At 36.7% G+C, this 10,633-nt stretch overlaps 3 protein-coding genes and 1 long non-coding RNA gene across 8 annotated transcripts in view; 3 read left to right on the top strand and 1 right to left on the bottom strand.

Annotated features, from left to right (window-relative positions):
- Positions 1-2,028, top strand: LOC118746059 (glutaryl-CoA dehydrogenase, mitochondrial-like; the record flags this gene model as incomplete). 2 transcript variants are annotated; one of them, XM_036479798.1, is given in 3 exon segments in its annotated part: positions 1-681; positions 1,043-1,581; positions 1,658-1,750. In XM_036479798.1, coding segments are annotated over 3 exon segments (1,029 nt in total). In that variant the 3' UTR covers positions 1,664-1,750.
- The window catches only part of LOC118746058 (coiled-coil domain-containing protein 102A-like), a 30,260-nt gene extending 25,757 nt beyond the window's left edge, over positions 1-4,503 (bottom strand). For 2 of the 4 annotated variants that reach the window (XM_036479796.1, XM_036479794.1), the window contains exons 1-9: positions 4,197-4,503; positions 4,011-4,121; positions 3,685-3,878; positions 3,460-3,565; positions 3,287-3,377; positions 3,081-3,219; positions 2,706-2,799; positions 2,511-2,642; positions 2,130-2,444 (exon numbers count right to left, since the gene is read on the bottom strand). In XM_036479796.1, coding sequence (XP_036335689.1) covers positions 2,130-2,444; positions 2,511-2,642; positions 2,706-2,799; positions 3,081-3,219; positions 3,287-3,377; positions 3,460-3,565; positions 3,685-3,878; positions 4,011-4,121; positions 4,197-4,286 — 1,272 coding nt within the window. In that variant the 5' untranslated portion in view covers positions 4,287-4,503. Of the gene's footprint in view, positions 1-2,129; positions 2,445-2,510; positions 2,643-2,705; positions 2,800-3,080; positions 3,232-3,286; positions 3,378-3,459; positions 3,566-3,684; positions 3,879-4,010; positions 4,122-4,196 lie in introns of all 4 variants that reach the window. The other 2 variants (XM_036479795.1, XM_036479793.1) reach the window with 2 other exon arrangements.
- Positions 4,504-5,574: 1,071 nt separating this feature from the next.
- LOC118746056 (40S ribosomal protein S3a) lies at positions 5,575-7,170 on the top strand. The gene is made up of 2 exons (XM_036479791.1): positions 5,575-5,974; positions 6,603-7,170. The coding sequence occupies exons 1-2, from the start codon at positions 5,634-5,636 to the stop codon at positions 7,066-7,068; spliced, it is 807 nt and encodes a 268-aa protein (XP_036335684.1). The 5' UTR covers positions 5,575-5,633; the 3' UTR covers positions 7,069-7,170.
- Positions 7,171-9,840: 2,670 nt separating this feature from the next.
- Positions 9,841-10,633, top strand: part of LOC118746057 — a 1,714-nt gene continuing 921 nt past the window's right edge. Inside the window, exons 1-2 of the long non-coding RNA XR_004993766.1 lie at positions 9,841-9,993; positions 10,201-10,236. This is a non-coding gene — a long non-coding RNA (uncharacterized LOC118746057). The remainder of the gene's footprint in view (positions 9,994-10,200; positions 10,237-10,633) is intronic.

Here is a 10,633-nt window from a genome sequence, read left to right as displayed (position 1 = left end):
AAGATTTGAAAAAAATATTCCTGTAAGATCAAAATTTGTCGAATCTTCAAGCGAACCGTTGTAGAAGAGCACGCAATTGGGCCGGACTTATAGGAAATAAACATTGATTTTGTATGTGCAACGAAACAGAATTTAATCATTTAAAGTAGTTTAATAAATCATAGAAGATCTTGAGCTGATAAAAACAAGAGTTCACAATGATTGCGAAACGGATCTTGTCGACACTGCGCCAAATACCCCAGCTCTACACCGCGGCTGTTAACACCAAAAAATTCGCAACCACAATAGAGCCACCAAAGTTCGATTGGCAAGATCCACTCAATTTGGAATCGCAACTAACCGAAGATGAGATCGCTATGCGTGACGCATTTCGTAGTTACTGCCAAGCAAGCTTGTTGCCGCGCATTACAGACGCCAATCGCAATGAGGTGTTCCACAAGGAAATTATGGAGGAAATTGGCAGCTTTGGTGCTTTGGGTTGCACTCTAAACGGCTATGGGTGTGCAGGTGTGTCAAATGTGGCTTATGGTTTATTGGCCAGAGAGATAGAACGTGTAGATTCAGCTTATCGCTCTGCCTTGAGCGTGCAAAGTTCTCTGGCGATGGGAGCTATTTTTGATTATGGCTCTGCTGTGCAAAAGGAAACCTATCTGCCTCGTATGGCTCAGGGCAAAATAATTGGTAAGTAGCAAACGATTTTTTCTTTTTAAATAAATGTGTGCAGAGGAATATTATAGTTGTTCTTTTGTAAACTGATATTTAAAAATTTCTGATAAGAAGCTTCGGCGGACGTAGATTAAGATTATTGTTTCGAGTGTACACAAGAAGATTTAGATCGCTAAAAATAACATAGTACGGGCGAACATGTTTACGCCATTGGCAGCTTAACTGCTTCAATATCCTCTTGTGTTCTTAATGTTATCCTAAAAATGGAGGTGTCAGAGGTTTTAAGTCATGGCAGAAATGCAAGATTAAATTGCATTTTGAAATTAGCATTTTATTTCACAAAAACTAAAATATCTGCATTTGCTTTCGTTTACAGGAGCATTTGGTTTAACCGAACCAAATCACGGTAGTGATCCGGCCGGTATGGAAACCCGTGCGAAATATGATAGTGCCAGCAAATCATACATTCTGAATGGTTCCAAAACGTGGATCACAAATTCGCCGATAGCAGATGTTATCATTGTCTGGGCCAAGGGTGAAGATGGCAAAGTGCGTGGTTTCATAGTGGATCGGTCACAATCTAGCAAGGGCTTATCTACACCCAAAATCGAAGGTAAATTCTCTTTGCGTGCCTCTACTACTGGCATGATCTTGATGGACGACTTACATGTGCCGGAAGGAAATCTTTTACCAAATGTGGAGGGTTTTAAGGGGCCCTTCGGTTGCTTGAACAATGCACGCTATGGCATTGCATGGGGTGCTCTAGGAGCAGCTGAGGCATGCTTGGGAATAGCGCGGCAGTATACGTTGGATCGGAAGCAGTTTAAACGGCCGTTAGCCGCTAATCAATTGATACAAAAGAAATTTGCAGATGCGCTGACAGATATTGCGTTAGGTTTACAAGCATGCTTGCAGGTAGGTCGTCTGAAAGATCAGAAACTGCACACTCCTGAAATGATTTCACTCATAAAACGAAATAATTCGGGTAAAGCGCTAGATATTGCTCGGAGTATGCGTGATGTTTTGGGCGGAAACGGAGTGTCCGATGAATACCATGTTATACGGCATTGCATGAATTTGGAGGCGGTTAACACGTATGAAGGCACTCACGACATCCATGCGCTTATTCTTGGACGCGCTATTACAGGCATAGCAGCGTTTGCCAATTGAAATACATAATTGAAATACATGTAATACATATTATGCTGATGCTTGAGTTAGAATATTTTCCGAAAGCTGTTGTGTTGGTATTTAAATGCATTTATTAATACGGTCTTGTATTTTATAAAATAAGTGGAAAGACAGTAATATTAACAAAAACAATTAGAGCGATTAATAAAATTAGAACCATAGGGTACAACATGTTTTAGACATTTTTTTTTTATCACATGAGATATTTTATAGGGATACTTATGTATTGAACCGAATGCCTAGTTTTTATGATAAATGCCTTATGTACTCACCTCAGCTTCATATTGCTCTGCCCGCCGCACAGCATGTCCCAGTTCTGTATTAGTTTCGGCTAAAAGCTTTTTTAATTTGGAATGTGATAGTTTTATTTCACTTATTTCTTTATTTCGTTCCGATAGCTCTTGTTGAAGCGCACGCACTTCAACATCACTTGCCTGCATTGGACGCCCCTTGCGATCGGAACGCTCTTGGTAGTCGCGGACTTCAGCGCGTAATTTTTTGTTGTCGCGTTCCAATGCAAGTTTTTCGGTTTCGAGCCGTTCGCGTTTACCCCATTCAGAAGCATTTTCGGCTTGTAGCCGTTCCAACTGCGCAACAAATATTCAAAATTAGTTTATTTTAACGATTTTTTAGTTATACTCCCAAAAATATACCTCTGTACGAAGTTCAGCCAAGCGTCTTTCAAGATTTTCGCGGGACGCAGTTTCTTCTTGCAACGAATTATTTACTATACGCATTTCGGCACGGTGTTGTTCCTGTAATGTGAGTAATTCACGTACAGCTTCCTGCAAAACGATTGGGCTATTTAATTAAGGAATTTAATTTTATTTAATTTAATTAGTCATCACCTGCTTAGCAAGACGCACCTCTTCTTGACGTTCACGTACTTCCTGTAGTTCTAATGTTAACTTTTCGATTGTCTTATGTAAAATATTTTTTTCTCTGCAAATTTAAATAATGATTAAAAGTTAAGCATAACAAATAATATAAATCAATGCATAAGGTCCTATACGACACTTTTTGAAAATGTGTTTTTACATCTTCTGTTTATTTTTTCCCAAGTACACCCCCATACTAAAATGCATAGCTTAAGCATCTTTAAAACTGCCCTGTGAGCCCTTTCTATGTTAATTTCAAAAGTTATATGCTTATGTGAAATTTCAAAATTTTAGATAGGGCGTTTGCGTTGATGGTGTCGATATGTAGCTTTAAAACAAACTCACTCTCTTTCTGCTTGCACCGTCTTCTGCGCTTCATCTAAACGTAATTGAAGCATGGAGATTTTTTGCAGTAAATAATCTTCATCGAAATCGTCTTTAGATAGCTGCTGAATTAGACGTTTTTCTTCAGCCAATACATCATCTAAATTGTTACCTTAGTAGATATACAACATTAAAGATTTTCATTTAAATACTCCGCATAAACCTACCCATGTCAGGAACACTTTTCGGTACGGCGCCTTTCAGCACATATTCTTCAATATCCAAGTCTTTCATATCATTGCAAATGGCCTTGGTAACCTTAAATAATAAACACATATACATATATACTTAAGAAGTAAAATTATTTGAATATAGTATACATAAGTATATTCAAAATTACCAATCCATCTTCGCTGTTTACATTTTTTAAACCATCAGACGAAATATCTGGCGAGCAGTTAGCATCACGTCCATTCGCCTCAGCATCTTCAGAAACATCGCACATACTAAAATGGAAACATGCATTTCAAATAAATATGGGCATAGGTACATTTGTACATACATACATATGTATGTTAATATACACAATATTTAAAAAAAAACATTCGAATTTTATTTTTCTAACCCCGCTTTATGAAATTGATCGGCATGCTTCATCATAAGTGTATGAACCTTTTCCATTTCCTTTTTAAGTTGGGAGATCTGCATCTCGAGATCATTTTTCTCTCGCTTGTATGAATTCGCTTCCTTCATAGACATATCAAGGTTGGCGCGCAACTGTTTGGCTTCTTCTCGAGCTTTATTACGTTCGGTGCGTACCTGTATCGAAGAGTCTCATATTATTTGCACTGTACAAATTTTATATCGATTAAACAAATATTTGTTTATAAACGACGAATCGTGGCTATGGTAAGCGGTAAAGTATTTGCAAACCTCGTACAGAAAACCTACCTTACTCCATTTTTCGCGCCAATTGGCTGTGCAATCAGACCACCATTTCATAGTCTTTTCCATTTGGGCAGCTCGGGCCCTTGCTTCGTCCAGCTCGCGTTGCCTTTGAGCCTGAAAGGAGTAACATATGAATATGTGAATAGAACTGGAATGCATGCATAGCTAAAATACAGAATAACTCTTTACCTCGCGTGCTTCCCATTCTGTAGCATCGCCGAATCTTGGAGTTTCTGCGGCTCCACTTCGACGTGGTATTGGAGCAACACTTTGTGACATTTTTAAATTAACCAGTCCTCAGCCTAGTCCGGTTGGAGGTCAGAATAAGGTATGCTCTTATTTGCAACACAAAAACTATTTTCTGACTCCTTTTAACAAAATAAACACAATTTTTTACAATACTCAGTTTTTGCAAAACTATCGTATTTGTTTTCGTTTGACTTTCGTAGTTTTCTTGTGGAGTATTGTGACGGTTTCTCATTGCACGATTCTTCGTAGCTGTTATCTTTATTCTGTTTTGCTGCGGTTTCCAAATTTTTTGATTTGCCTATTATGACATTTTAAATTATTGTGCTGCCATGTTGGCACAATACACGAAGCAGCGAACAATCATTCTTGTGATCCAACTACACAAGATCTGACAAGATGAAGCAAAAGAAAAAAGTAATTTTCTGGCTGACGTTTGTAATTTCGGCGCCATGTTATGTTCTTTGGAATAAGGTTCATTCCTTATCTTTTTGGACTAAAATCTGAAAAGTGTCAAAATGCCAGAGCGTAAGCAAAATGCGCCCACTAAAAGAGAAAGGAAGGAAAAGTAAAGGAACGCAAAAAACCAATTTTTTAGTCCAAAGAATGGCAACAACAAAACTAACGTCAAATAAGAATGGAAATGTATGTGCAAAACACATTCACACAAGCACAAGCATAATAAACACTTAGTCCCCTTTCAGTCACGTAAAGTCTTGAAAGCAATTTTTATCGCATTCTCTTTTGTGTTTTCTCTTTGCTTCCACACGCGTCAAGTTTTATTGAATTCAAGTCCTTGGTTTTTTAAATGGGCAGCAACGAAAAGATCAAAAGAGAACAAGAAAACTTGAAACGAATTGACGGTACGGAGGTATCTGTACTCTTGTACTCGCCAACGAACGAGCAGACTTGAAAGCAAGACTTGATGTGTCTGAAAGGGGACTTACTATATCAATTAATTTTTGCCTCCTTCCAATTTCAATTCACTTTTTAGATTATTCTCACTTTTTGCGTATTCTTTAATTTCCGTTAATTTAAATTCAGTTGATTTTGGCACTTTTCAGGATTTTGCCCGAAAAAATTCTTCTGACTAAATCTAACTACTTCGGACTGAAGAGAGTCACTCTCACTGAGTGTTGCTCTCTCATTTTTGCTGTCATTTTCGAGTTAAGGAACGCTTTTTGGACTAAATCTGACAACTACGGACTTTTTCTGACTCTTTCTGGGAGAAAAGGAACGCTCCTATAGAATACTTGTATTATTGCATTACGATGGCAGCACGATTGGCAGTTACACTTCAGTGGCAAACATGTCGCATTTCCTCTTTTTGACATTACGACGTCAACGTGCTTCGATCTTTTTCCGCTTTGAGCTCTGAAGATGGCGGTCGGTAAAAATAAGGGTCTCTCCAAAGGAGGTAAAAAAGGTGGCAAGAAGAAGGTTGTGGATCCCTTCTCGCGCAAAGATTGGTATGATGTAAAAGCGCCAAACATGTTCGTGACCCGCCAGATCGGTAAAACTCTAGTAAACCGCACCCAAGGCCAGAAAATCGCCTCTGACTACTTGAAGGGTCGTGTATTCGAAGTATCGCTGGCCGATTTGCAGAGCGACAACGATTCTGATCGCTCGTTCCGCAAGTTCCGCTTGATTGCTGAGGATGTTCAGGACCGCAATGTGCTCTGCAACTTCCACGGTATGGATTTGACCACGGATAAGTATAGGTGAGAAATTAAATGCATTTAAAGTGGCTATTGATTATTACCAAAGTGAAGAAGCGAGATGTGTTTGTATGTGCATATGTTCATGCATCTCAAAGAATCGCTATAAAGATTGAGGTTAAATAGTTTATTTTTTACGGACGTATAATTCAGACGAAACATCGCACAAATTTGTGTTTTGTCTCTACGATGCTCCAAGAACAAAATTAACTGCAAACGGCACCCTGAGGAACTGCTCTCTACGTTCCCATTTAGGGATTAGTTTGTAGACATTTTCAGTAAGCCCAAAAGGTGGTATTTTTTATCACCCCTATTGCGAGTGTTGACTAGTAGTAGATAAACGACTAATATTCGATAATCGCTTTTCTGTTGTACTGTGGATGTCGATTTCTCGTTCAATATGCGACTGTGAATAGTATTACGCCGCTCATTCTTCTACATTTATTAAACGAGAAAACGACATTGAAAATACCATGGATAATCGACTAAAGAATCGTGTATCTACTACTAGTTGACTCTCGCAGTAGGGGTATTTGTATTCATTTAGTGCATTTGTAAAGGTACAGGCACCCGCACCCATCATTACTTTTATACTTTTTAAATTTAAATCTCAATTTGTTTATTATTTTAGGTCCATGGTCAAGAAATGGCAAACCCTCATCGAAGCGATCGTTGAGGCAAAGACCACTGACGGTTACATGTTACGTGTCTTCTGCATTGGCTTCACCGCCAAGGACCAACAATCACAACGTAAAACTTGCTATGCTCAACAATCGCAAGTGCGTAACATCCGCTCCAAGATGACTGAAATCATCAGCAACGATGTAACCAGCTCAGACTTAAAGCAGTTGGTAAACAAGCTTGCTCTCGACTCCATTGCTAAGGATATAGAGAAGAAATGCCAGCGGATCTACCCATTGCACGATGTTTACATACGCAAAGTTAAGGTCTTGAAAAAACCACGATTTGATCTGTCCAAATTGTTGGAATTGCATGGTGATGGTGGTGGCAAAGGCACTGAAGCTGTCGTATCGGCAGAGGGTGCTGTTGTAGAAAGACCCGAGGGATACGAACCACCTGTACAGGAGTCTGTTTAAACAAATATTGAATTCAACAACATTCATTTTTTTAATGTAGAAGATGCAAAGGAAAGAAAACATGCACAAAACTCGCGGATGGGAGTTTTGCATAAAAAATAATATTGGCTTATATTTATTTGCATATGTGGCAGTGAAGGAAGGGAAGGCGTTTCGTATATTTCTTTTATCTTTTTCAGTTGCAGTATTCTACCCTACGCAGAGAGAACTGGATAAAATCACAATCGACTTGCAAAGGTATGTATATGAACAGACTTTCAAGTTTGTGCTAAATTAAATGATGTTCTCAATATTTTTCGTCGCTGATTTTAATAAACTGATGTCAAATGCTTGCTGATATAGCGCAAACTAGAAATAAATGCTTTGTTCTGTTACAGTTAGTAATTGTTACTTCTTCTTTGTAGTGACTCTTGGAGTTCTCGTTTGGTTATGCTGTGTTAAAAATGAAGGTGAATAATATTTAAAAAATGTGATGCTTTGTTTTTCTTGTGAAACTCGTGATGTACATCTTTTATTATTTGCTACTCTTGAAAGCACTTTGATGACATTAAATTCTGATTCGGTTCCACAAGAAATGCAATGGAAACTGCATACTAAATACTTTTATCATCTATACTTAAAATTTTTTATTTTTTTTTCACAGATAGGATTTGGTGAGAACTCATTTCGGTATTTAACTAAGCCTGTGGATTTTTATGAGTTTTCAAGGTTAGTATTAATATATTATTTGGCAGGTTTTCCTTATATTTCTTCATGATGTATTCGAATTATTTGCTACTCTTGAAAAAACATTGATGTATACTAAACTCTGATAAAAAAAAGCGTGAACTGCATTTACTTTTAAAAGCTGAAAGAATAATGAAGGATTTCATTTGTTTACAGATAACAATCACATCGGGATAAATAAGAACTAGTGTCTGATAATGACCATATGGCGATAGGTAAGCAAGTGTCAAAACCTCTAACAATTACCAATTTTTGATGATAACTTTTCTGTAACTTGAATCTACATATGTATATGTGAGTTTTACAAAATTAGATAGTAGAACTGATTTCAAGTGTATGTAATATATTTAGGGTTTCCAATACATTAGTATTAATCAAGCTTTTATTTTGTTTGCAGGTTTGGATAAATTAATATGATGTCACCTTGCTACTGGATGTTTTTTAAGGTAAGTAACTTATTTTATGCTAAATATTTATACTTAATTGGATGATGAAACTTTGACCCAGCTCGCTTTGATGTATAGTGAAGATAAATGTCCCAATAACCAACGCAAATTTAAATTTCTGAAATAATCCCTATTTCCTCTCAGACATAATACTAATCCCTTACGTTTTGTAATGTTAATAATGTCTATCGTCGTTTAAAGTACAAAACCGCGTATCAACAAAATGCAAAACCGCGTATGTGAGGTTGCATAAAATATTTTTTAGAGAGTAAAAACACTCGTATTTCAAAATGGTTCTCTTTTTTATAAAGCAATCGCATTTCTGGCTAGTATATTTCAGGTCGAATGAATAAGGATTGAGCCAAGAGCTTGTGTGAGCAAATCCAATTTTTGGCAGCCAATGTCAGTTACGCGGTTTTGCAGAATGACGATACGCGGTTTTGTACTTTAAACGACGATATAGGCCCCTATTGCGAGTGTCGACTGGCAGTAGAATAGAAATTTGTCGATCGAGTCGATCATCTTTTATTTTGCTATTGTGTAACTTGATCGATAAAAATTTGTACTATTGTGAATGGTTGACAGAATTGCAAACAGCTGTTTGTTTGTTTACATTTGTTTCTTGAGTGTTTTATTTACATCATTTTTAAAATAATTGCTTTTATTATAAAATTTAAAAAATGGACACAGTTGAAATATGGTTTAGTGATGAGGAAGATGATGCGGAAGCTAATAGATTAGTAGAGTTAGCTAAAGCAAGGAGGGAATTGCGAGATTCGTCGGATCCCTTCGACTTTGAAGGTGTATGTACACGTGTGAGTTTTATGAATAGAAGTTGCGTTCCCGATGCTTCACAGTTTTTAGGCTTTACATGATTTGCAGGAAAAGCTGTTTTCCTCATTAATAAACTTTATGGAAGTTTAAGAAATACGGTACGGTTAAGTTTTTTGTACAATGATGTTGGGTTTTTGTGTCCAAACGCGTGACCCGAGTTTAAAAATTGTAACATAACAACATAACAAGTGTATTGAAAGAATTCAACTTTAATTTAAAATAAAGATTTCAAATTTCCGAGCACTAGTCAATTAATAACTTATGCAGTTTTTTTGTATAAACTTTTGATGTTGGTTCTGCGCAAAAACACTGGATGGCGTAGCCGGAGTTATATGCACAAGAAATATTGTATATGTATCTTTTCCAATAGAAGCGGAGCTTCCTACCCTATTCTTTCCGGAAATTCCTTTGCCTATGTCTTCACTCTCCTGCATCAGTACGAACAACCGCGCAAGTTGCCTTTTGTTGCTTATAATTTTTGATCTGTAATTCAGACACATACATGCATATGTATATTTCACAATTTTTTACAACTTCCAGTTCAATTGACTTACTTTTTATCCATTATAGTACCACTTTCTTATGTAAATTTTATAAACGCAAACTCCAACGACTAAAAAACAGCAATAGAAGAATGAGCGATTAAGAAGTATTCACAGTCGCTAATTGAGCGACTAAGCGACACTCGCAATAGCATCGCTAATCGATAGTCGCTTAATAGTCGTTTATCTACTGCCAGTCGACATTCGCAATAGGGGTGATAATCTTGAAAAATATGAATAGAAAATAAAGCATCGCATAAATGCTATGTACATATGTATGATTGTATAATATCATGCGGCATACAAGAAATTAAATACCATGCTTATTTGTTGCAGATTAGTGGATGCAAATTTGACAACAGGATATGGAAATGAAGGTGAATATAATTTTTTTTTGCACTTTCCATAAATGTAATTCTATGATGAAACTTTTACCCAGCTCGCTTCGATATACCATGAAGAGAACTTGTTCCATTATCCAACGCAAAATAATTTGCTGATGAATTAAACAAGTTTCATTATTGCTAAACTATATCAATCTTAACCATAATTTTAATGCATACATATTTCTGTTCTTTTTTTAGATTTCTACAAAGTGAGGTCACTGCGGAATTTTAGAAGTAAGTAGATATTAATTTTTTAACTGCATATCGTCGTTTAGAGCACAAAACCGCGTAACTGACATTGGCTACCAAAAATTGGATTTGCTCACACAAGCTCTTGGCTCAATCCTTATCAATTCGTCCTGAAATATACTATCCAGATATGCGATTTCTTTATAAAAAAGAGAACCATTTTGAAATATGAGTGTTTTTACTCTCTAAAAAAAATAATTTATGCAACCTCACATACGTGGTTTTGCATTTGGCTGATACGCGGTTTTGCATTTTGTTGATACGCGGTTTTGCACTTTAAACGACGATATGTATGTGTGTATGTAACACGTTTTAATGAAGATATATTTTCGGACTCCCCATCATTTGACTGTTAAATGACACTAAATCCAAACTGATTAAA

Source organism: Rhagoletis pomonella, unplaced genomic scaffold, assembly GCF_013731165.1.
Source record: "Rhagoletis pomonella isolate Grant_MI unplaced genomic scaffold, Rhpom_1.0 Rhpom_scaffold_00010, whole genome shotgun sequence".
Classification (NCBI taxonomy): domain Eukaryota; kingdom Metazoa; phylum Arthropoda; class Insecta; order Diptera; family Tephritidae; genus Rhagoletis; species Rhagoletis pomonella.
The sequence above is the reverse complement of the archived record's forward strand: the minus strand, read 5'-3'. Positions and strand labels throughout refer to the sequence as shown.

Coding starts and splice junctions, on each gene's coding strand:
- LOC118746056 (XM_036479791.1), top strand. CDS start 5,634: ATGGCGGTCGGTAAAAATAAGGGTCTCTCCAAAGGAGGTAAAAAAGGT. Junction 5,975..6,602: donor TTGACCACGGATAAGTATAG/GTGAGAAATTAA, acceptor TTATTATTTTAG/GTCCATGGTCAAGAAATGGC.